The 26,728-nt window shown below is 38.8% G+C and overlaps 2 protein-coding genes across 2 annotated transcripts in view; both read right to left on the minus strand.

The window, feature by feature from the left end:
* The window catches only part of LOC150098287 (glucose dehydrogenase [FAD, quinone]-like), a 39,554-nt gene extending 26,941 nt beyond the window's left edge, over window positions 1–12,613 (minus strand). Inside the window, exons 1-2 of the mRNA XM_090405116.1 lie at window positions 12,484–12,613; window positions 9,298–9,500 (exon numbers count right to left, since the gene is read on the minus strand). Coding sequence (XP_090261242.1) covers window positions 9,298–9,500; window positions 12,484–12,613 — 333 coding nt within the window. The remainder of the gene's footprint in view (window positions 1–9,297; window positions 9,501–12,483) is intronic.
* Window positions 12,614–20,819: 8,206 nt separating this feature from the next.
* The window catches only part of LOC150098288 (glucose dehydrogenase [FAD, quinone]-like), a 37,791-nt gene continuing 31,882 nt past the window's right edge, over window positions 20,820–26,728 (minus strand). Inside the window, exons 6-11 of the mRNA XM_090405117.1 lie at window positions 26,293–26,463; window positions 25,757–25,910; window positions 24,313–24,476; window positions 23,777–23,954; window positions 21,542–21,764; window positions 20,820–20,952 (exon numbers count right to left, since the gene is read on the minus strand). Of these exons, the coding sequence (XP_090261243.1) occupies window positions 20,820–20,952; window positions 21,542–21,764; window positions 23,777–23,954; window positions 24,313–24,476; window positions 25,757–25,910; window positions 26,293–26,463 (1,023 nt within the window). The remainder of the gene's footprint in view (window positions 20,953–21,541; window positions 21,765–23,776; window positions 23,955–24,312; window positions 24,477–25,756; window positions 25,911–26,292; window positions 26,464–26,728) is intronic.

Here is a 26,728-nt window from a genome sequence, read left to right on the forward strand (position 1 = left end):
ACATTATTTCCCGCAGAAGTTCAGGTCACGTGATAATTCTAAATTCTGCAATCTCTCTCTCTCTATCTATCTATCCATCCATCTCTCTTTCTAGTACTAGGAAATTGGGCAGCAATACGAGCCTCTGCCTCCACAAGAGGGAGAACAATAATCGTTAACCAAATAGCCACCAGTGTCCTTTGGCATACACTAAAGATTCTCGCGCCACCGGTGAAATTCATCAAACAAATAAAGTCAACCATCTATCGATTCATATGAAACAAAACAAACTGGCTTTCCTACTCCAAGCTATGTACTTTTCTCAAAGATGGAGGACAAAATTTGACCTCCACTGACAACAGGATAACAACGTTCCGCGCTCGATTTCTCCCTAATACCCTACAACAGGAAATATCACACAAATGCACCACTGAATATATTTTCACTTCTGCCATTAGAGGTCTCTCTCTCTCTCTCCACAACCTTAAGAATGACAACAGTTCAAGTGCCAGTAAATTTAACAAACTTCTACAAAGATGCCCTTTGACGATGGGAGAAGCTAAACCTCCAGCACACAGTGAAGACCGCATCCCTACCTGAAATCCTCATGGAACCCATCTTCCACAACACGATGGTAAGAAGCCCAATCACTCAGAAAGAGATTTTCTTTCCTCCATGGAGCTGGCGAACCGTAAGGATCTTGGGTGACATTCTTTCTCCCAGCCTCACCTGGCGCTTTCCAAAATCGCTCGAAAATCTGGAATATTGGAATCAGTCTGTGTAGATACACACTGTAAAGGCCGCTTTTCAAGCTGTTATGCCTGATAACATAACAGAAGTTGGGCTTAGACCTCCCAACTCAGAAGATCCGGCGCCTATCTTTCTTATAAAAACCATTAACTCATGGGAGAAGAAACTTACGCCCAGCAACACCAACAAAATCTACAGCACTCTAACACAACAGTCGAACCAAAGCACTTTACTGGAAAATCCTGCAGCATCTGATCAAACACTATTTCAATGGGACCTACCATATCGCGCAAGAGCCATCAAACCTGACGCAGATATTCAGTGGAGAATGTGGCACAATATATTACCCACTCCTACTATATTACGAAAATTTAACTCAAACGTCTCAGATAACTGCTTGTTCTGCTACCAATTAGGAATAGTCCGGCATATCTACTTGGAATGTCCAGTCAACAATAAATTAATCAGTTTGTCTCGGAGAAACGACAGCTCTCACCTGTGGTAGTCTTCATACAGAAGAGGAGTATTTCAATCTCGTCCATGAGGAGTCAAATAACCATTCATTCTGCATTTACCTCTTCATCACTGCTAAAGCGGTAATATACAACTTCTACCTCAGACATACAAGATCAGACAGCACAGCAACTTCACAGAGAGAGGCAACTGACCAACTCATTGCAGCCTTCAAACAAAAGATGAGAAGTCGGATCCTACACGAGTATCACCACCATAGGCAAAACAACACATTAGATCTTTTCCACCAAGACTGGAATCCACGGAATCAACTCCTGGCTGAGCAGGGCGACTGCATCATAATCCACTTTCCACCATAGAAGTGACATCATCCTCCCTCAAAGAAAGGGGAGAAGTAGGATTGTTGTGCCTAACACTGCGAAAATTAATCAGCTGGCACTCTCATGTAAATAGATAATATTGCGCTACAATAACTCTTATGTTCTTCCACATTTATGGTCTTATACGGTATCATGTTAAAATAACTCTTAATGGCTTTAATCTAAAAAAAAAATGTAATTCGCCTTATAAGTGACTTCGATGTAACATACCTCAACAAGAGTTGAGGTATGTTTCAATTACTTTTTCCCCTTTGTTTGATTCCGTGTGTGTGTGTGTGTGTGTGTGTGTGTGTGTGTGTGTGTGTGTGTGTGTGTGTGTGTGTGTGTGTGTGTGTGTGTTTCCCTCACTTTCGTTCGTAATTTCTGTTTAAAGCGCCTCACCTGCAGGTCTCAATTGAGTCCACGCCATCACTTTTTATGCACAATGTTACAGAAAAGAAAATGTTAAGTTTCTCACATTTTACGAGATGCCTCCACCACTTTTTTCATCAGTTTCAGCTACTTGGCACGTGTACTTCTTTATGGCGGAAGATCCGAAATAAGGGCTTAAATGCGAAGACGGGTTACTCGCATTATTATTTCCTTAAATCTTATAATGCGTAAAACGTGGGCATTACCCGCCCGAAGCAAATCGCCGTGTTTCCTGTGTCGGCTGACCATGTCAGTAAACTGTCTGGGAGTACACCCAGATGCTTGGCGGAATCAACCCTTGCAAGTTTCGTGCAGACAAGCTTTGCCTCTGGGAACCTGCAGTCTCGATACGCCACCTGTCAACAACAACAACAACGCGATCGTCTATCCCGTAGAAAAGCAGATTTTTGTTTGATTCCTACGAATTGCCAACAGCAACAACGTCTCCGTTGAAACTTGACTAACTTCTTTGCTCTTTTTTATGTAAAAAACCTGAACTGCAGCGCAGTAGTAATGGCCAGTTACCGTAGTTCACATTGCGAGGTCTCATAATTCTCGACTACTTGTCCGAATAGTCTGAGCTGGTCTCTCCTGATATTCACCCTCACGCACGAGTCTGCTTTGCTTCAAGGGAAGAATCAAAATCTACATGTATAAGCGTTTTATTGAGTTATTATTAGCCGATCATTTGCACCTTAGTCAACAAGCCATTTCGGAAAAAAAAAGAAAAAAAACACGAAGTTCAGCATGCGATATACATAGATGGTGAAAAACAAAACAATGGCAGGATTCGGACCCACGCCTCCGAAAATACCAGTGCCTTAAACCAGCGCCTTAGACCGCTCGGCAACCCTACCGACGTTCTCGATTAGTGGTAAATTATAAATACAATTAAATAGTAAATATCATCTCCCTAGTGGATGATATTTACTAAGGAAAATCTGATGAGAGGAGTGAAATATGTTAATTCCTATTCAAGTCTGAGAGTTTTTATTCACGTTGATAACAGAAATTAAATTCAGCGTGAAAGCAGCAGCGAAAACTGACAGAATTTAAAGCGCTGGTCAGGAAAGCAGATTGATCGTCTACGTTGTCAAAGAAAACGATGGTCCATCGGTAACTATGGTTACATAAACATTCGCCCGATGTTCGCCTCCAATGTAATGTTTCTCAATCAACATTTCTTGACCAGATGCAAGAAAGGCACCGCGGGGAATACGGTCCCGAGAATGGAGAATTTTAGGTTCGTCGAGTTTATAAATTGGTTGGTGCATCATTGCATTAAATAATGTTTGTGCATGCGCGCACGCGCACACTTTTGACAGCCTACAGTCGCACTTGTCTCTGCGAGCTGGATTCCAACAAGTTGCATTCCCTACGGCTGAAAGGACGTTTAGAGGATTTTTGCCGCTTCTTTTGTTTGGAACGATGCCCCACTCTTTATTGTATCCTTTCCGTCATATAATTTACGAATCAGGTGTTTCGTTGATGGCGAACTCTCTCTCTCTCTCTCTCTCTCTCTCTCTCTCTCTCTCTCTCTCTCTCGCAAGTAAGACTGCGTTATTCATGCGCTCCATGTTGTAATGACGAATTCACTTCTGCAGTCTTCTTCTTCAACCCTTCCGTCCCTTTGTACGAGTAGAGTCCGCTGATTAGGGGTCACGACGAATTATTTCAGCCGGCACGCCACTTCTCTGCTGCAGCCAATAAATAATTTTTGACTGGAGATCAAGGGGGCGAACTTGTCTGTTCTGAGGGACGAAAAACCCGAGTTCGGGGATTGGAAACCCTCCATCCAAATGTGAGCGACTAACTCACCATTTGATTGAAAAGACCTGATAAAGGTTCGTAGCGTCACAGACGGAAGTCGAGCACGAGTCTTTCCAACCGAAGGGCACGTCTACACCAACTGATCTAAAGGGCCCCCCCCCCAAGTTCTTTCAACAAACCCACACAAATTTGTGTCCTTTTCAGGCTTGCGTTATTTGCTTTCTTTAAGGATTTCTTCCATCCTGTCAGTAAGGGGTGGGGTGGGGGCCTTCGTGATGATCTGGTTTTGACGACTGCCACTCAAAAAGCATCGTAACACAAATCTTTGGCTGATGCTGAAGTTGTTTGTGGTGCGGAGTCGTAGTTTTACCTTTCCCGCAAATCGGTGATTGTGCGATTTCCGAATATGGACAGAAGAACCAACGGGTTCGGTCGGCTCAAAATAAAAAAGCGAACAATATCGAGTGCGAAGTGATGAAACCCAATCTGAAGGGTCATTTCGGCCATTTCTGAATTGAAGCCAACATCCTGCGTCTGTTAGTCGCGTGTTCTTCAACCCTCTAATTACCGCCTTGGAATCCCATCCACACACGTTTACTTCCAAAGTGCAATCCGCAGTGAATTAACCGCGTGCGGGGATTTCACACTAGGGAACTCAACTCCTCCCCCCCCTTTCCTTCTCCTGCAACAAAATAGACAAACCAGTCAGACGGCTCTTATATTTTGCAAAAGTTATCTTCTCGAGCGTAACCGTCCTTCGGGAGCGAATGCGTTAATCGGAGTCAGTGGCATAACCACGATTGTGAGCTTGTTCTCCTGCAACTCGCTCTCCTTCGGTCTCGCGAAGTCTTGGGAATTTTTGTGGAAACCAACCAAAAAACGAGATTGGTGAAATGTATCCGATCGAAGGCTGGCAGCAACGCGGTCAAGTGTGCACAGCAAATAACCGCAGTACCTTCAAGACTGAGTTTGCTTTTACATCACACAGACAGCACTTACGAAGAAAGATGACACTGCCTTCCTCCGATCCGGATCGTGAAATGCTCTTAATCTTAATACAACTTACTTTTTTTTTTACTGAATTCCAGTTGAATAACAGTACTGTAGTTTTATTCAAATCACTCATTGCATGGTGCTGCCCTCTCTCCGCAGGAAGTATAAACATTTTCATTTAATTTGTATAAACAAAATAAACATCGGAAAGCAGTCCGATGTTTATTTTGCCGATCGCGTTGGCAGAGTGATGTAGCGTATCCGCTCTCCGAACAACATGTCGCGAATTCGAATCCCGCCGTGCGAATGGATGTTTGTGATTATCTTTAAGTGAGAAACGAATTTCATTCCCCGGTGTTAGACTAACGCCCGTCCCACTTGTTGGAAGCCTGAAGTGTCTTGAAAAAGTTTCATGTTTGGCCGCTAGAGCACGCTTTCCAGACCAGGTAAAAAACAATTAAAAAATAAAATATATAAAATTAATAAAACAAAATAAAATCCTTAGCACACCCACGGCACCAAATGCCCTATAGGTTTGCAAATAACTTTTCGTGGGTGGGAGCAACATAAAAAAAAAAAAAGATTTTCGGGGGTGGGGTTGAATCGTTTAGATGGAATTGGGAAAACAGGAAGTTATCGCCACAGAGACCAGAATACATTACGTCAGTTAGGTTGTCTGATTGTTTTTTTGGCTGGGAAATGCCCTCTCATCTACGTATGAAACCAACTAATCGCCGGGGGGGAATCTCTTTTAAAGGTCCCCAACGGGATTCCTAGAACTCGTGATGTCCTTTCATGATTCGGCACATCGCACATATTTTCGCTCGCTAACATAAATTAATGTAAAATATTCTCCTTCGCGTATTGTCCTTTTCAATGCACAACAAAGTAGAGGATCACACACACACACACACACACACAAAGCCATGGAGAAATTCAACCAGCGGCGGCAATGAGAGATAATCTACAAAAGAATGTTTGCCTCATATGAGAGATGCCCGCTGACTACACTTGGAAAAGCTCTGGGGTTAACGATTCGAACGGTAAACACGAAGGTTAATGTGCCTCTTTTTAGCTTAAGCAAATCGTCGTCTATGACTGAAGTGATTACTGCTCCATGCTGTTCACTGAGACTGTCCAGTGCTCAAGGCGTTAATATTGTCAACTACGCTGATAAACGAACGATGTTCTAGAGCGAATGAAAAGGAAATTCATGATAATAAAATGAATACATCGATTGGAAATATTAAATGTTATTCTTACCGAAAAGTGCTTGTAGCTTTTTTTGTATTCAACATCCGCAAAACTACCTTCACTCTAAATTACAATCTCTGCAAATCTGAAAGATTGGTCCGTTGATCCGTTTTGAAAAAGTTTCACTGAGAATTTCGGAATCTTAAAATCCAGTGCGTGAACTGCTGACAATATTGGAATTCTGGGTCCAAGAATGACCCGTGAACTCATACATTAAGTAAACGCAGGGTTTATTTAATGCACGTCCATTTTTGGTGATCGTAAGAAAAGTTTCATCAAAGTAACAGATGTGTTCGCATAAAGTAGTAGGTAGAGGGGAAGAATTCGAGTTGAAACCAAATTCCGAACGCTTAAAATAAACACATGAGAACATGAAAATGCTGTTCATCAAAAATAACATTAAAATGATGCAAAAACGAAACTTTTTTTTTTTTAAATTTCCAATAAAAAACGGAAAGCGTGCAAAATAAAATCACAATTGTCAAACAATGTCTATATGTCCTTCGGGTCAAATGACGTCAGAGGCATCATTTAACCCCAAGGAAATTCTTCTCAAGAGAAGTTTGGTAGATTAATGGGGGGAAATGAAAAATAAATCTTTGGATAATGTTGACTTGGAAGGAATCGAAGTGCGTGTGATGACAAACGAAGAAGGATTCGTGGTGAGAAAGAAAAACAATGAACGTCGACGCCCAACAGGACGAAGTCCTAATAATGGTTACGTGATAAAATTACACGGGACAAAATAACACGAGGACGAAATTACACAGGGAAGAAATTACACAAAGAAAAAATTACACATATAAGAAATTAAATGTAATTTTCTTTCGTAATTTCGAAATTACGAAAAAAATTAAGAGGAAAAAATACACAAGTAAGAAATTACACATTAAATAAAATTTACAAAAAATTGTACAAAATTTATAACCAGCAAGGGGTAAATCACTAATCGACAATTTAACAATTACCATGAGCTGCTCAAGAATTTCTAATTGTCTGGGTGAAGGTATATAAGTAAATTTTTGTCTTACTTTCTTCATTTCTAGTTCAGTAACTGGTACTAGTGTATAACGTGCGAGTTAATAAATTTCGTGATTAATTTTTTAAAATTAATTTTTAATTTACCCATGACTGATTTTGAGTACGGCGGTAGTAATTATAATTTACAAAGAATTCGAGTTTGTTCGTCACCGTGAAACTGCTATCGGAACTATTCATTGGCGTTGTGCAAAGTTTAGAACAAACTTTGCACAACAAGATTATCCGTGAGTCTTCAGAACACTCTCATGTTAATAGGACTTTTGAATCTGAAGCTCATCAACTTCCAAATCAAATAAAAAGAAAAATGTCGAAACGGCTCGTGCAATTATATCTAACAGTTTAGTGACTGTATCAGACGAATTGAAAATGTGCCTACCGAACGCCATGACGAGGCGATTAAATAGATCCAAAGCTAAAACAATCGGAAACATCCGTCAAATCCAGATGACAAAAACTTTGAAATACCAGAGAAATACTCTAAATGGATTATTCATGATTCCGGGGCAGAAGATCCAGAACGTATAACACTAATTGGTCACAAGACTCTTCTAGATCAACTTGTAGTTAACGATTTTTGGCTAGCATATGGTACATTTAAAGTGTTCCATAAATACTGTATATTATCAATTATACAGTATCCATGTCCAATATGATACAGGCGTCTCTTTTCCTTGTCTACTGGCTCTTCTACCAGGGAAAAAGGACGAAATATACGTGAAGATGCTGAACATGTTACTGGAGAAAATTCCTCAAGCTCTACCACGAAACATTTTGACCGATTTCGAAACAGCAGCAAAGAATGCTTTCCGTACCGTGTTTGAAAACATCGAAATTGGTGGCTGCTTTTTCCACTTATCACAATCTATTATACGCAAAGTAAATGAATGTGGACTAAAATCTCTATATGAATCCAATCAGTCATTTGCAGTACACGTTAAAATGTTACAATCACTTGCACGTTTGCCAGAAGAAGTGTTAGAAACATTTTTAGAAGTTGCTGATCTGTTCTCTAATTTAGACGAATATAATGAACAAATCGAGCAATTCTCCTTTACTTCGAACGTACATATATTCGAGGTCGACAGCTCAGGAACGGCACTTATAGACACCCTCTATTCAATATTTCTACTGGGAACCATGGACACTCTGCAACCAACCGTATAGCTAGAACTACAAATTGTATCGAAGGATGGCACTATGGACTGCAGTCTCTCTTTCAGTGTTCCCATCCAACTGTTCGGAAATTTTTGGATAACATTGTTAAAGAATTATCTTTACAACATACAAACTATTTGCAGCATTTAACTGGTCAACGAAACCCAGGACGTCGTAGGTACATTTCGTTAAAACAACATATTTCAAATATTGTAAAAAATTACGACCCTAATAGACGATTGGAATTTTTACGTTGTATAGCTTATATGATTTAGTGTTTGTTTTTATTATTTTTTTAAATAAAAGTAATTTTTGCAATATTAAAAAAGTTTATGTGTTTAATTTGACAACAAAATACCAATAATATTTTAATCGAATTGAAGTCAACAGATAGTTCTTATAAGGTATTACAAAATTAACGGAACTCTTATCTGAAAATAAATATAAAATTCATCATAAAAATTTAAAAACTCTAAAGTAAAAATTATATGTAATTTCATCCTTGTGTAATTTCTTCCCTGTGTAATTTTGTCCCTGTGTAATTTCGTCCTCGTGTAATTTTGTCCTGACACGCTGATGATACCGACAGCCCTTCTTCTCTTGAAGAAAGAGTCATCAGCAGGCTTTGTGAAAATTGCGCAAAATATGAAGAGAAATAGCCGAGGGTCATCTATTTATCGAGGGAGACACGCAGAAACGAACGGGATTATCATTGAACGCAAAATCTAGTCCAGGTTCGCTTTTGTGCTGCAATTGACAGCAGCGGCAGGTGAGGGAACTAAAGGTTCCCCCACCTTTAGAACTGTGTGTGTGGATCAGTTATGGACGTGGAAAACAAGCGCATTACTTTTATATTACGTTAAATGTGCCATTGCAGGGTTCCGTCTGTTCCAGTATCTGCACCGCGAAGAGGGAGCGCAAGTTAGAAATCGGAATATTTTGCATTCATCGTGAATGCAGGCATCCGTTCATGGCGGGCTCTTTTGAGCGTGTGTGTATGAAAAGGTGGGAGAGGGGGATGTTGTACGGGCTCGTGCGTTCACTTAGTCACGCTGCACAGCGCACTTTCCTATTCAAGAACGTCACTTACATTTCCTTCGAGTCCCCAGCAAGCCCGTTCCTGTGGCTCCGTCACGTACGCCCAGTCGTGTCGGGACATCTGAAGGTCGAGGGCCAAGAGAGGGATCTCGCTGGTCACATCGGGAGCTTCCCCCGCCTCCAACAGCAGCACTCGGTAGGTGGGGTCTTCGGAGAGGCGGTTGGCCAACGTGGCCCCTGCCGATCCCGCTCCAACTGTCAACAAACAAAAGGAAACTTTTCAGCAAAATGTGAACTTCGGATCTGCAAGCCACACAGAAATTGATTTTGCATTTCAAATGAGATTATTTTAAGTCGATGAAGAGGTCGAGAAAAGATTTGCCTGCTATGCGAGAAAGAACGATAAATCTGCTGCGGAATATTGTGAGCGGTGGGAAGCCATGGAATACTGACGAAGCAGTTCCGTAAATGCAGCCTCGTTTAGTCTGTAAAGTAATTTTAGTAATTAACCTCGGACACGGCAATGATGTTCTATAGACCTCTCATGTGTGGAATAAATATTTTTTTTTAAATAACGAAACTTTTAAATTAATTATAAATAAATAAATAATATATATATAGAAACCTTTCAAGGAAAAATAACCATTTTTCTTTTTCTTCTTTCTTTTGTCAAAATATTTCGGGAGATGCAGCAATTTTGCATTTGAATAGTTTGTTTGGAGGCTGCTAACGGAATTCACCTTTGGAGCATAATAGGAAAAGAGACTTCGCTTTTGCGTGATGGAACGTCTTCAACACAGACCAGTATTAGTGTTAAATGTATTGAATAGCAATACAGGCAATCGCACACGGCATAAAGGAGTCACATGTCGAAATTTCTTCTTGAGGGATGCTTATTTTGAACACTTTTAATACATTTTTAAATTATTTCAATGCTTGTGTATCTCGTAGAAAGTTCTGTAATGCTGGATTGCCAAGAGAAAGACCTTTATAAGTTCTCCAATCACAGACTAAAAAACTTTTTCGAGGCAGTTTTTCCCCTCAGTTGGTTTTCGTGTTATTAGAATTTTGACGCAGGAAGTTAAGTTTCCCATTTGGTCTCTCAAATGGAAAACTAGACGTCTAACAAAACTCAGACAAATCGACTGCACAAGTTTCAGACTTCACCCAAGCACATCAGGGGGATAATGAAATGGCGTTTTATTTTTTTGTTTCATTTTTCTTTAAAATCCATATTTTTAATTTCTGTAAATATATAATGAACCTCGGATTAGCATAATTTACCAAATATGACATCTGAGAAACGTAAAATTATCAAAATGGGTGAAGGAGAAAAAGGAGACTCAACACACTTCAATCGGACCTTCGTGACTGCACATGCGAAGCATAAAAAAACGGTAAACCAACGAAATCTCGAAAACTGTTTGTACCCTCTTTGCAGTTCCAGCGATTCAAAACTGCGCAGCGCCACCTACAGGCATTTGTTTCGTCTTCAATCCAACTCGTTAATGAGACCTCGAATGCGATGCTCTTGTAGTGCTTTCTCTGAAACATTAAAACCAACTGGACTTGAAAGTGATGTTGCCAAGAGTTTCAACCGGAAAAGAGGGTGATTTCTTTGTTTCTTATGGCACCCCTAAAGATGACATCAGTGATATGTGTAAAACGGAGATCTTGTCTTACCTTTTATGCTGTGTTTTGCAATTCCCGAAAATTAGTCAACTCTTTCGCTCCTGTATTGTGTCGAATCTTCCTGAAAGCTTCAGCTATTTTTTTTTATCGCTTACTTTTTGGAGAGGTGTCGCGTTTCACATAAATGCAAATGGTCATATATTTTCGCTCAAGTATACTTTTAGCGTTCAAACATTCGAGTGACCCTGAACTCGTTGCCATTCTCCACTGGAAATTGGAATCAGTATTAAGGAGATTGCTGACTTCGAGCTTGCCTTGATTTCACTACCAACACACAATTCTGTTCTGATTTCTCTTTTAAAGTTATTTCTCGCTTAGCTTTGAGTAACCCCCCCCCCTCTGGTCTACAGACAAGATCAGATTAATTCTGTTTCAAGGCCGGTGCTTAACTTTAGCCTTTCTGGCACAAAGGTGGAGGAAGATTCTCTCTCTCTCTCTCTCTCTCTCTCTCTCTCTCTCTCTCTCTCTCTCTCACACACACACACACACACACAAACACGGAAAATGAGGGGAAAAAACCTGATATTGAGCAAGCCTGTCTACATCAGGTTTTTTCCCTTAGAACTTCTATTTCTTCTTGCTTTATGCCTTCTCTGAGGTCATTTCACGATCTCTGATTAACTGAAGTGTTATCCATCGCACCTCCACTTTTATCTAAAACGGAAAAAAATATTGAAACGAAAACACCACGAAACATCCATTGACATGTCATCTCGAAATTCACTGAGTCACCTTTTTTCACTTCTTTTATTCCATCTTCTTCTCTCCCTGTTCATGCAGTGTTCTTCAATCAAGCAACAGTCTCCACATGTTCAGGAATACTAACAACGTGATCTTTAATGTCTGTCGATGTTTTCATGATGAAATATCGTCATTCATTTCCGTCCATTATTAGCAGAGAAAGGAAGGTGCTGAATCTACTTCACCAGGCATGAACACCGACTGAAGACATCTAATCAAGCCAAGCCTACGTCCCGATGGATGTAGAGACCAAGGAAGAGAAGGTGGGCTTCGCGTTTGTCATTAACACCCGCCAATGGTTCTGAGAGTGCGCACGAAATGCAGAACCTCTGGGTGTCCTTGAAGAGTCTTTGAGCAGTGTTCCGTGCATAGGAAGTGTTTCTCTTGGTTCGGGGGCTCCCGAAACGCAGCTCATTTTTGAACCATTTTGGAAGTTCTTCAATGAAGACGCTGAAAAAGGGTGATTTCGTTTGAAAAGTGCCTACGTTGCAAGCTCCGCTCCAGTGTTTCACCTTTTTTGTACGAATACTTTATCATTTATATCCGATCTCTGTTCAAGAAATCCGTGAAGGCAGACGTCACCACAGAGCGCCCTTCGGAATGCACCGCCTTTTCGATTCCTCCTTCCAATGCGGATCGAAGCAGTCACCGTAAACAAGAATAGCGAAGCTCATGAAGTCTGGTTTAATACCAATGAAAACAAAACTACATTGCTACGCTAATCTTTACCGAATTAAGAAATGTTCTTAAGAAAGCGAATGAGGAGCGAAACTTCGATTACGACTTGAAGAAAAAGTGCACTCACCAATAATAAAATCGTATTCCTCTGCGATGAGTTGGGCTTTTCTATCGTCCCTGTTTCCCACCACCCTCGAGAATAAAAAAGCTCCTGAGATGGACAGCAACAAGCAAAGCGAAGGGAATTTGAATGTCATCCTGATAATTCACCCTGCGCGTCTGGTCAAAACTGAGCAGCTTACGGTCGTTTTCTACCACCGAGCTCCCCTTTTCCATTAAACACAAGGCGGGGTTTCGAATAGACACACACCATAGGATTGGAGCGCAGTACGATAAGTGAATAGGATACTCCCCCCCCCCCCTCACGGAATCAGTCACACAAACTTATTCATGTTACGTGCAAATTCATGCTTATTCATGGTGTGCATTTCTGCCCCCGCCCTTTGCTCTCTACGTGAAAAGGAAAAGGAAAGATGCGATAAATAAATGGAAAGAGGGAATAAATGGTAAGAAATCAACAGTGTCTTGAAGGAAAAGAGTCTCGTTTATTGTGACCAGCTTGAGTCAGTTTATTCAGCTCTGCCGAAATTGTGTTTTGAAGATTTCGATACTTACAAGTAGTGAAAACATTCTTCTTCTGTGTGTATGTGCGTGTTTTCTCAATAACTTTGCAATATTGCAGTGCTATAATCGAAATTCCCTTTCATGGTTCCTCGCAATCCACGCCAAGATCTTGTGGACCGCACAAACTCGGGAACAGGTTTTGTAAGAAGGATTATCGCATTTTCATAGGAAAACAGACTCAAATGCTGTAATGATCAGGAACACTTAAGAAAGAAGCATGCTACAGACTCGAATAGCAAATCACAATCCACGCGTCCCTTTTGAAGCCGGACTGAAACCGCCCTCCTAAAACCTTTGCTCTGCCATCAGCAAAAGAAGAAAACGAAATCTAAGACGGTCTCTTTCATCTTTATGGATGTGAACTCCCCTCCGATTCGTTTCATAAAAAGCATTAAATTTCCTTTTCAGTCAGTTTTAAAGGAGGATCCTGCAGCCGATCCTTTTCCTGTCTCCTTCTCGAGATTATTTCATTGTTTTTTATTGAAGCATTCCGGGAATAATATCGGCAAGTTGTTGCTATTGTTGTTCTTGTTGCACTCGCATATGGGGGGGGGGGTTCTTCTGTTTGTTGTATTCAGGGCAAAGGAGAGCGAAAGTTTAAACAGCGGTTGAAATGTCACATTAAACAGAAATTCGATGCAGCGCAGCTAGCGTAAATGAAGGAGGCTGTTTTGATACAAACTCGCCAACGGTTGCGATTACATCCATTATCGAATGAGTTGGGGAAGTAAAGATGCACCGAAATCGAAGTCAGTGCGTGCTTGTTTGCTTGTTATTCGAGACTGTTCAGTCGCTGATTAGCTCCCTTATTATAATCTCGAAACAGGTGTCTGGGCGTATCTCATTAACGAGCCAAACAGATCAGATTTCTGTTGTTCTGCTCATAACATCCCATCAATATTTGAAAACAGTTTTCACGCGCGCGTACACTTTTCCCACGATCGCCGATAACGAATAAAGGAGAACCTTCGCTGGCTGCTGTGGAATTAAAAACTCAATGGGGTGTTTTGATTCTGCGAGATCTTTTGGACAGTTTGAACTCTCTTCTTAAAGACGGATTCTTTTTGCGAGGGCAGAAAAAAGCACCGATGCACCCTCCCTTTAGCAGAATTCATATTCGCCGAAGGAAATGTCTTCATTGAAAGCACAGAGAATTTCTCTCTCTCTCTCTCTCTCTTTCTCTCTCTCTCTCTCTCTCTCTCTCTCTCTCTCTCTCTCTCTCTCTCTCTCTCTCTCTTCCCCGACTGTAATGGGGATTGTTATTGAGAAAGTCCTTTCGTCTTCTCTTCACCATTTGTTTTCTCACAAGATAGAAAACTTGTACAATAGCACTCGCCGTGTGAAATATTGACCGAGTATGATTAAAATAAACCATTCTAGGTGGAAATCATCATCATTCAGCAAGTTGTGAGCGTGAATTCATTGATGAATTCACGCTCAAAACTGCTTATTGGAAAAGGACACTTTTCTAACCGAAGAAAATTTTTGCCGTAAATTTCGATCACGTGGTAAAGGGAGGAGTGTAATTAACGAATGGACGTACCATAGCGAGTTCTGAAGTACTTCAAGGTGAAATCGGAGTAAGCAACCGACCGCAAGAGCTGCGGGAAAGTTCCTCTTTCAACAAAGAATTTTAAAAAATAAACTAAAATACATCGCTTCGAATTAAGAAGAAAAAGCGTATCGAGGACAACAAACTTGTGCCACTCAGCACAATTCGACAGTGATGCTGGACAATTCTTTGCATTATCCATCTAAGAAGAGTTCCAAATGCACACCACATTAGCAATGTCGATGAGCTAAGAATTGACACTTTTTTATTTTAATTATGTTTTGTATTTTTTTAAGTATTTTTTTGTCATATCAAGAAATCTTTCTGCGCTGATCAAATATAAAACCTTTTTATCGAAGCTTCTAATCAAAGGTTTTATATTTGATCATTTTGTTCAGAGAACGAAGAAACTGGTTTAGTAGAAATTCCTGCTTTTCCTCTCTCTAGAAAACTGAAGTAGCATTTAAGAAGAGCGTTTAATATATCGATAAAGATCTGCTTCAATCAAAATAACCCAACGAATTTAATGATAGCGTGAAGTTTTCACTTATTATCACTTTTTCATTTACCACTTTGACCAAGCAGGCTGCATTTAAATGTTGCTTACGAGACGTGTTCGTGTCGAGTCTTAACGCGTCTTGCTTTGAATGAAGTTCTTAAGATGAATGGCTTCCGTTCACCCGATTTTATGGCATTTTGATGCGGTTCTCAGTGAACGAAACAGTCGTCCGAACCAATGTGGTAGTATTGATGTTACGTGATCTTTTATTGGCTTGTGATAACATACAAGTGATTCTTGTTTCTGGTTTATCGGATTCTTGAAATGTGGTCCTCAGTAGACAGCGAGTGAGTTCCTCTCTTTTAGGTTGGAAATTTTAATTTTCTCAAGGATTTTAAAAGAATTTGAATTTCCTCACAATAACTTCCTTTCATTTAAGATGCTTATTGTGTGGGTGGGTGGGAGGATTAATTATGATCGTTGATCGCAGAGATTGCTCCAAGAGAAAGATCGCAGGGGCATCGTTAATCTCCGTGAAGGATCGGTCTCTTTCTTTCAAAAATTCCGATTGCTAATCATCAAGGGGTTTAATGCATGCGGATCGCGTGTCATTTCCTATTTAGCACTGTAGGGGCTCTTTCCAGGCGCATCAACTAACGACACGAGGAGATTCTGCCAGAGCCAACCACACATTGGACGAATGGTGATAAAAGTGATTTAGTAGTCAAGTGTCGCTTCTACCTGAAAGGCCAGAATCTGAGGAGGGTCGCAAACCTCTTTAATTGGTAGAATTGTGAAAACGAGTTCAAACACTTTTAGTGAAATCCAGGAACCGAAACGCTTGTGGATCGTCATTTTTTCTCCATGGTGCGCTAATGATTATGAATCATTTGCGATTCAGGAGATTCTTCCTTCGAGAGGCCTCACAGACTTCGTTCTATCCTGCAGTTCTTTCTATCTTTCATTATCATCGTCATCATCATGCTTGACAAGGATTTAGGCCTAGAGTAGCCTGATACGGCCTAAGACGTCATCGTTGAATAGTTTAAGAGGACGTCCTGGTTTTCTTTTTCCTAATGGCTTGTACTTTAAGGCTTGTTTTGGTAATCTTTCTGTTTTTATTCTTTGAACGTGTTCCATCCATTTATGTTTATATTTTAAAAATTTTTCTATTACTGGTTCTTAGTTTAATTCTTTCATAATTTCTTCGTTTCTTTTGTGATCAAATAGAGTATACTTTGAAGTTTTTCTCATAAACTTCATTTCAACTTAGTTATTAAGCTTTGTTTGTCTTATTGTCCAGATTTCACTTCGATACAATAAGATTGGTAGGACTAATGTATTGTATACTTTTAGTCTGGTTTCTTTTTAAACTAGGTTAGGTTTAAATATAGAGATAATTACACCTGTTATTTTTAAATATTTCACAATTTTTGGGTTTGTATCTTTTTCATTTTCATATATAATCATACATCCTAAAAAGTCAAATTAATTCACCTGTTCTAAAATCTTATCTATTGCTATTTAACTTCTTACTGGATCATGTCCGTCCTTTAAAGGCCATCGTTTTTTATTTTTCTGTTGATATTATCATTCCATAATCTTTGACTATCTCATTTAGATTTTAAAGTAGCTTTCTGTAAGTTATCTTCATAATTTGTAGTTATTATTTGGCCATTGGCAAAAAGGAGAGTGTTCAGGTTCACAGTAGAAAAAAATTTAACACCTTGATGGTAATTTGTATTCCATTTTATTATTATTTCATTTAGGTAAATATTAAAAAGTGTTGTCGTGGACCAACAGGGCCATAAGGAGCAATCATCTTGATTGTAAGGGAAGTGGCACTCCCATGGACCTCTAGCTGGATCTATCCTCATCTTCTTCTACTTTGAGGAAGATCCACTTACTTTAATATTTTCTATAAGACCTTATCAGCCAACTCTTCTTATTTTATGACCCTTATGCTATTAGAGTACTCGCGGGCCATGGGGTCTTTTCATTTCTGGCCTTACAACTATGCCCTCTCTATAAACCTTACTATAATTCTTCTATAATCTACTCTTTCCCCCTTCAATATACCCTGTTCCTCCTATGGGTTTAAATTCGGAAGAAGGCTAGTCAGAAGCCTTAAGGTAGCAGCCCTACCACTGAACTATTCCATCGTCAGGCTAGTCCCCTGACATGGAGAACATAATCCTACTTGTAAGCTGAGAGAAAAAGATAATCGGATTGAATCTATGGGAAACGACCCTGGAATGGAAAAAGTAAAACAAAAATGGAAACGACAAAATATAATACACATAGAAAACTGGAATGTAAGAGGAATAGCATATAAAGAAATAGAATTAGACCAAATGTTAAATGAAAGAAATTTTAAAATAGCAGTAATCACTGAAACAAAACAGAAATTAAAAGGAACCATGAGAACCGAAAATTTTAATGTGATATACAGTGGATTCGACAGAGACCAAAGAGCACAAGCAGGAGTCATGATTTAGATTCATAACTCCCTTACAAAACAGTTAAAACATTATAAATTATGGAATGAAAGAATAATAGAAGCTGGAATAAAAATAGAAAGTAGCTATTTAACAATAATTGGTTTATATGCCCCAGAAGAAGGAAGAGAACAGGATAATATTGATTTTTATAATCAGCTACAAAACATATATAATAAAATAAATAAAAATGATTACGTAATTTTAGCAGGAGACTTAAATGCAAGAATTGGAAACACGAAAATTAATAATAATATAGGAATACATGGAGAACATACTCTAAACAGGAATGGTAAAAAATTGATTGATTTTGTAGTTTATAATAACCCAAAAATAATGAATTCCTTCTATAAACATAAAGACATACATAAATATACTTGGGCAGCAAGAGGATGGAAATCAATATTAGACTATTTTATTTTAAATGAAACGATAATCAAAGTTTTCGATACATGTTAGAGTTCAGAGAGGATATGAAATAAGCAGTGACCACTTCCTTGTTAAAATAAAATTAAGATTGCCACCTAAATGGCTACAAGTAACAAGAACAGAAAGAAAAATTGAAACATTTGTTTATAAAATTAGACTATCGAATGACACAAATGCACAATGGCTATATGAACAAAGAATTAACCAATCTCTAGATAAAATAAAACAACATGAAGAAATAATAATAGAATGGCTTAATATAAAAACGATACTAGATGCAGCAGCAAATGAAAGCACAGGAAAGACCAAAAAAATCAATAAATGGAAAAACACTGAAGATCTGGGATGATACAATCAAAGAAATAATCAAAAAAAAAAAGAAGCCTATCACAAATGGTTAAACAGTAAAAGATTAGAAGATGAAATAGAATATAAAAGAATAAGAGCCATAGCTAAAAGAGAAGTCAGAAAAAGACAGAGAGAATCATGGAATAAATTTGTTTCTAATTTAGAACATGATTTATATAAAATAAGACCCAATAAAAAAGACAACTGGCAAACAATTAATGAAAATGAAAAGGAAATAACCAAAGAAGAAGAAGAAATCAGCCGGAAAGAAACAGTCTTTCAAAGAAAGACTCATTATTTTTAAATAAAATTTATTCAACTGGTATATCCCCAATAGAATGAAAAAAAGCAATTGTGATTCCTATCTTTAAAAAATGTAACAGAGATGACCCTACAAACTATAGAGGTATCAGTATACTAAATTCCTGTTACAAAATATATAGCAGAATCTTAAATAACAAACTAATGAAATATTCCGAAAACTTTATTCTAGAAGTACAGAATGGATTTAGAAAAGGACGATCATGCACCCGGCCTTTTGCCTAAAATTAATAATAGAGAAAAGAAGAGAATACAAGAATTTGTCAAATGCTTTTTCAAAGTCAATAAATGCAATAGGTGTTTCTAAATTGCATTCTCTTCTTTTCTCTATTATTATTTTTACGCAAAAGGCCGGGTCTATACATAATCGTCGTTTTCTAAATCCATTCTGTACTTCTAAAATAATGCTTTCAGAATATTTTATTATTTTATTTAAAATTCTGCTTTATATTTTGTAACAGGAATTTAGTATACTGATACCTCTATCATTTTTAGGGTCATCGCTACTATTTTTTTTAAAGATAGGAATCACGATTGTTTTTTTTTTTCATTCTATTGGATTCCATTCTATTTTTTTCATTCTATCTTTCATTCCGCTCGTAAATGTAACCTTTGATTATTGGTGGGATGTCTTTCACTTGAACAATCAGTCTTGCAGGGAGAAGGGTGCAGTTTTTATAGTTCTTTAACGAACAACTATAATCTACAGCATTTATTTTCTGAAAGTAAAAATAAAACTCAAAGAGCTTCTCATATTCTCAGTTGACAGCTTTGATATCGTGTAAGATGGTGAAATTTCATTCATGGCGAAACGAAATTCCAAATAAAGCTCGTGAGACTTTTAGAGAAAAGTGGGGAGGATTGGTGTCGGCAGATAATTTCAGAAGCGCATTTTATTCTTTTAAAATTTAGTTGTATCTGAATCGAATGCATTAAATTATATTGTAATTTAATTTTGCGTTGTAATTATAAGTACGTCACAAACAAAGGTTCAACGAAATTTTCTTCGATATTAGTTGAACAAACGGCTTAATTTCGGCGATGTAAAATAACATCGGCAAAGTGGATCCAACATTATTTCAAAGCCGAGTGTTGGAAAAACTATGAAAGTTTCGTAATCTTGGGCAGCACCGATGTCTTTTAAGTAGTGCAAGCTAAGACAACTCGGGGATGCCGAGGATTGTATTCTCGTAAGCTCTCCGATCAACTTAGGAAATGTTCATAGTTTCTACAAACATTCGGTTCTGAAATAATGTTCGATCTACTTTGCCGATGTAATTATAAGTTAAAATACTGAATTATTAAAATCTCGGCCCATGTGCTAATTTCTGTTATTGTAAATTGACGATTTCTTGATGGAATTTGTGGAAGAATGGTCAGTGATTCTCTTTTCTAGTGTCACTTGCATTTAAAATAATAAGTCGACAAGTTTCTAAATAGTTTATTACACAAACTTGTTACAAGGCGGTGCAGTACACTTCTCTAGAACTTTATCTTCCCGCAGATTAAATAACTTAATGAGAGTTTTGTTGTTCGTTTCTTTAAAATATTATCCAATAAAAGTTCATAACTGGAATCCTTGCTGGACACAATGATCGTGACTGGAAATGTTTGGCGCTTGTCTCTTCACTTCTGCAAGAAAAGGAGAAAACGAAGTCGATCAAAAATGGAATCTAAAATGCTAGCGTTCGAATTCAGCCGCTGAGAAGATTTCTTCTGTGATATTCTTTTTCTCTGAGAGAGAGAGAGAGAGAGAGAGAGAAGTTGAAGTTAGCAGATGAACCTTTGCGATTTTATGAAGGGTGATAGTTTTCCTTTCTTTTTAACTTTAATTTCCTTTTGACTCATAACGTATCACACTCAACACTCATACCCGTTTTGTGTTTTGATGAATATTGTAAGCGTGAACCAGAACAAGCGCTTGCTCGGATCCTCTTCCTCCAGAGGAAGTATTTTTCTCCTTCGAGTTGACCTGTGGATATGGATGGTCTGATGCTCTCGTAGTTGTGGATCCACACTAAACGTTTTCGGAACTTCCGGTTTTAGACCTCTGCACTGCACTGCACTGTATACGATCCTGTGGAATGTTTATAAGCTGACTGACGGCGGCCCTCACCAGTGTGGGTTCTGCTTCAGTGTGTTCGTCCTCTGATGATATCTGCAGCTTTCTCTGCAATCATGATCACCGGGGCGTTAGTGTTGCCACTCACTATAGTCGGCATGATAGAAGCGTCCACTACGCGTAGACCACGCACCCCTTTCACCCTGGAAAGAGAGAAGAGACGCAAAAAATTAGAAGCAAAAAAATTAGAAACTTAATAAAATGTTCATCAGTGAATGTGAGTGGGAAGGGCAACAGGAATTTGTTTCATTCTAATCCGATTTGGGTCTAGAAAGAACTTTTAATTATCTCGGAGAGTTACAGCAGTGTTAGGTCATATGACGAACATCCCTGTTGAATCGGGAAGATGGAAGCGATGACGACAATTCGTGAAGCACGAGGGTTTTATTTTTAGTTGAACATGCAATATGCATACAGCACAGATATACGCTTGGGTTCATTTATAAACCATCAGAGTGAAAGACAGAAGTCGGTACTTTAGCAAGAGCTGCTGAGTTGCGTTTGACAAGCGAGGAGAAAAAGTGATCTCTGATGAGAGCGTCAACTCTTTTACCTATCAGGAAGGAAATTCAGTAAGTATGAAGAAAAAGATTCCAATCAGACATGATGGGTGCGCAACCATAAGACTTCCCTGGTGGTCTCTACCGCTTTGTGGGGTCAAAAATCGAAGAGTGAATTTCTGGAAAAGAGATTTTTTGAGTTCTTGGCCAATGTTACGAGCTGAACACGCACCTTAATTCGAGGTCGACAACTGTCGAACTGTCGTTGACGGAACCCATCTTGCACGTTCCTACAGGGTGATAGATGGTCACGGTGTACGACTGGGCTACGCACCTCAGGTAGTCGTCGGAGTAGAGGTCGAACTGCTCGCAGCCAGGGAAAACTGTTTCGAACAGTCTCGACCCGAACTTCTTAAACGGAGACGAGTATCCAGCTTCGATGCAGATCTTCAAGGCTGCAATAAGAAAACATCGCTGTTAATTCTCACGTTAGTTTAGAAAAACGCCCCCCCCTACCGGGAAAATGTGCTGACAAAATCATCAACGGCAAATGAAAGACTGGCTCAACTGAAGAACGACTCTTGGCATGTGACATTTGAAAATTCTTTTCTTCCCCGAGCAGCCATCCCCCCCCCCTAGCTACACCTTAGAAATTTCCACGTCTTGAGATGACTGCTCTTCTTAAAATAACATGATCAGGATATTATCGTGTGGGGGGAAAGAGATAAGTTCACACCGCCGAAGGTGGTAAAGCCTTTTTTCTTTTTCAAGAATGCTTCGAACATTTCAAAAACGCGAGTTCGATGATCTGGCAACAGTTGATGAAAATCATTTATTACCTTCAGGTTATTTTTTAACTTCATTTTTAACAATTTCTGCGTTATGTCCCTGATTAGTTGTTGCTCCTGAATTATGTAATTTTGTATATTTTAAAGCCGCAATGATAAATGCACGTAAACACAAAAAAGATATTTAATTAACCAAATATTTCGGTCTGGAAATAGCAGACCATCCTCAGAATGAGGATGGTCTGCTATTTCCAGACTTCAAGGTACATTTACTGAGGATGGTCTGCTATTTCCAGACCGAAATATTTGGTTAATTAAATATCTTTCTTGTGTTTACGTGCATATATCATTCAGTCTTATGTCACAAGTATCCTTAAAACAGCAAATTGCAATAAGAATAATAACAAAGCGAACGATGCGTAATAGCTGCAATAGTAAGCGCATTCATTTGGACATTAATTAATTCAATTCGCAAAAAACGAAAGAAAAAAAACAGTAAAGAAACGCAATGAAATCTGTAGGACCATCCCTGGAAGATAATGAGAACTATAGGACCTCCAGAAATTTTTGCGTTAATAGAAAAAAGCTAGCAGAGAAAAAATTAATTGAAGAAATTGGAAATACCTCGAAGCACTTAAAAGAGGAAAACCACAAATTCGAATGCTGAGTAACAACCAAGGAGATTCAATTGTTTTAAAGTGCTAAACGAAGCATCAAATGAAAACTTAATACCAGAGGCACAATGTTTAGAAGAAAATATTGAAAAATCCTCAAACTAGTTTTGAAAAAGGAGATCCACGATTACCAGAAACTATAGAGGTGTTTCTGTCATTTGCAAGTACCTTTGCAAGGTACATTTCCCACAGGAATATTCATGAAAATTTAAAATGAAATCTGGGCTTCGCCAAGCAGGTGTGCTCTCCCAGACCTTGCTCAACTCAGCAGTGGAAAAAGTCATTCTTCAATTAGGTCTTTAATGACTTTTTTCCAATAGCAGTGAATGGGAAGAACACCCTATTGGCTTATCCAAAGATAATCCAAAGAAAACTCAAACTCTGTTTAAGCTATGCACCACCGATATTAGCTTACGGTTGTGAAACATGCCCATCAAAAGAGGGAGAAAATGGAACACATTACAGTTGAGAAAAAGTTTTGTCAAAATGCTGGAACTGGATGAACGATGACATAACGAGAAACTGTGAATTCAAAGGCCCAGCATTCTATCATTCATGAAAAATATTAGAATTAAGTGGTTTGGCCATTTTTAGGTTAGATAGTCGCCAATTGTCAGACAAATGCTTAGAAATAAACTTGAAAAGAAGAAGCTGCTAGAAGACCTACAGCACGACGGACGAATGTGGTAATTACAGATCTAAGATAGCTGTAAGAAACCTCTACACCAGAAGTAGTCAATGCCAAATGGAGAAACCTAGCGATGACAACATTAGACTTAAATGATCCATTAAGCTGTTGAGTAGGTCGAAAATGGATTCATTTGGAAGAAATCGTTGATGGTAAACTAGCAGTAATGTGAACTTGATTATCGTATACTATTATCGTATTCCATTTATCCTTTGAGAGTATATATCAGGAATTGATGATGATGATGAAGGGCCATATCTGTCTGAAATTTAAAAAAAAAAAACGATTTGATTAAAAAATTTCATGAAGCAAAATACCTTCTACGAGCACTTTGCGATCCTCCTCGTTGGTCAGATAGCGGGGATCCATTACTGGTGGAGTGTACGGATCTCTGGAGCGAAGTTTCACATAACCTCTGCTCTTCGGCCTCAACAAGACCGGGTGGAGGGTCATTGTGTCTCGATAATTGTACGGCAAATAAACCGCTTTCCACACCTGAAAAAAATAGAATTAAGGCAATCAGCATTTTTCGTGTAGCTATAATCAAGTTAGCTATTTTACCCCTTTCTTGCTAATTATTTGTTAACATAAAAGGGGGAAAATTACGATATATTTAAAAAAGGACCGCTTACGAATGAGAAGATAGAAGGACGAACATTGAAATCTTTAGTGCTTGAACTGTCTCGTCCTTAAGTAAGCTATTCCCCTTCCACCCCATCCATCCCTCTGTCTGAAATTGTCACATTTCTAACACAACGAACTGCTCCCATTAAAGATCTCCTCTGTTTCCCCCCATCGTCGGAAGGGTAATGTTGTTTATGGCCAAGAGTGAGATTCGAGGGTTGTTCCTCACCTCATCTTTCATTCCGGTGACTTTTCTCGTCGATTGACCTCCGTCCGAAGCAGGGCTGCTCGACACGAAGTGGATCTCGGCATCGGGCCAGTCGTCGGATTTGTTGGCTAGCGGAGTATTGATGAACGCCAGTCCTTCGACTCCTCCGAGGACGGTGAAGGGACCTGAAACAGAAGTTCAAATGAAATTGTGAAGATATTTTTCACCGCTGTTCAGTGACCGTTAAACTGGTTTAATGCAAGAAGCCACTACGGACGGAAACGCACTGCATATTGGGAAGGAAAAAAAAAATAAAAAAAAATTAGTGTCTCATTAGCCAAATATTAGTCTCAGACCAGCGGAAACTTCTTGCCACTTTCAGTACAAAACAAAAAAATAAAACAAACTAGCAAAATTCATCTACGCCTGCGTAGCGATTTATATTTCACTTGGAAACTGTGAATCATAAAAATTATTTCTGCATAAACATGATTTACCAAAAACCAAAACCCTGAGGGCGATCGCCATTGGACGTAACGTAAGCCGCTATAGTTATTTTTTTACAGTTTATGGTTACAGCTTTTAGGCTACTCAACATATTTATCCATAACTCTTATACTTTCAACTTTATATATATATATATATATATATATATATATATATATATATATATTTTTTTTTTTTTTTTAAATTAAAATGTCATGGAGTATTTGGTCAAAATCTTTTTTATGGCGGATGGCGCATTTCCTGCTATTTCCAGCAGCATTCAACAATATCTCGTGGTTGGAGAGACATGGGTTCGAACCCGTCTAGGAAGCGAAGAACCTTAACCGGGGCTGTTCGACTGAAGGTGAGTAGCCGGTCCCTTACGAGTCAGAAGGGCTTTTCTCCCTGAAACTTGGGTCCAGAAAAACAAACTAGCAAGAAGAGCATAATCTTTGCTTTGGCTCCAAATGCAGAATCCTCCGATCCCACCAACCAGAGTGGATTTTCCTTTAATTGAAAGTTTAAATTTCATTTCGGTGTAATCGGACCATTTGGATGAACGGGACCCTGGGATTGCCATTTAATCCTATTCCAATGCACTTCTGCGAAATTAAACTTTTCAATCTTGTTTAATAAAAACAGGCGAAAAATTCAATCTTCTTTCGGCGTTGCGAGGAATAGACACGGAGATGACGGGAAGATGAAGTGACCCCAAAATAAAATCCCTAAATAGCAGGAAAGCATAAACGGCGATAACGCAGACTGGAAGTTTTCTCAAGGGATCGATATTTTTAGTCCCCAATCATTCAATAAGCAGGTGCCAAAGGAACCAAGTGTTGGATTTATGCGAATAACTTCACGAGCATGCAAGGGAATGTCGTAAACAAGCAACGCGATCGTGTACAAGAACCAAGATCGCTTCTTTTTTTTTTCTTTCTTTCTTTTTTTTTTTTTTTTTTGAAATTTTAAGAATACTTACCAGTTCCGAAATTCAGAAACTCCACGAGGTTTTCTCTCTTCTTCAGTCGAGGTCTGACGATCGATATTGGTTGGTCAATGAGGAAATGGATCCCGTTCACTCCAATGTGGTCCTGCAGATTGAGGCCAACGGGCAGGTCTTCAATAACTGGAATCTGAAAAGTTAAACAAGATGCTGAATTAAAGGAACGCTCGCCAATTAGCCCGACACGTATTGCATTGTATACAAACCGTTCACAGAACGGTTAGTAAACGAATCAAAACTGATCCTATAAAGTATATTTCTCTTATCTATCCCTTGTGTAGAGTGTGATGAAGTTATTGTTGTTCTCTCCCAGGAATTCTGAAAAGTGTGGTGTGGACTCCAAATGGTTTGGAAAAACTCCACTCTGCCTAAAGAAACTACACGTTACATTAGAGCGAACTGCGCGACATCAACATCCCCTTGTCTTATAGTATTTCTTTAACATGAGCAAAAATTGTACATTCTAAACAGTCATTCGAATTTTAGGAGGAGTTTAGAGTGACGTCACTTACTCCGAAATCTTCAAGGTGCTCCTTTGGTCCGATACCGGAAAGCATCAACAATTGCGGGCTGTTGATGGCCCCTCCAGACAAAATGACTTCCTTGGCTGATGACGCGGAGAATGTGATGCCTTTGTGGTCGAAAAGAACTCCCCGGGCCACCTTCTCGTCATCAATGAGAATCTGGAAAGAGTGAATAATTCGGGATTGTTTGAAACAATAATTACTTAGTCCAGTAAAATTATCACATTAACCTTCTAAAAATTTTAAGTTTTCCAGAAGGTTAATGTGTAGTTAAAATTTTCTTTATCATACTTAAAAAAATTTTAAGTATGATAAAGATGAAGGAAAGTAAATCTCCACGCACAAAGCCAATAAAAAAAGTTAGTGATTATAAAAATATACCGTTATTTAGTTCTATCATTCTATCTAGTACACCCGTTGAGGT

The sequence above is a fragment of the Typopeltis vanoorti genome, chromosome 15 (genome assembly GCF_054136105.1).
Source record: "Typopeltis vanoorti isolate ZY-2024b chromosome 15, IOZ_Tvanoo_1.0, whole genome shotgun sequence".
NCBI lineage: Eukaryota > Metazoa > Arthropoda > Arachnida > Uropygi > Thelyphonidae > Typopeltis > Typopeltis vanoorti.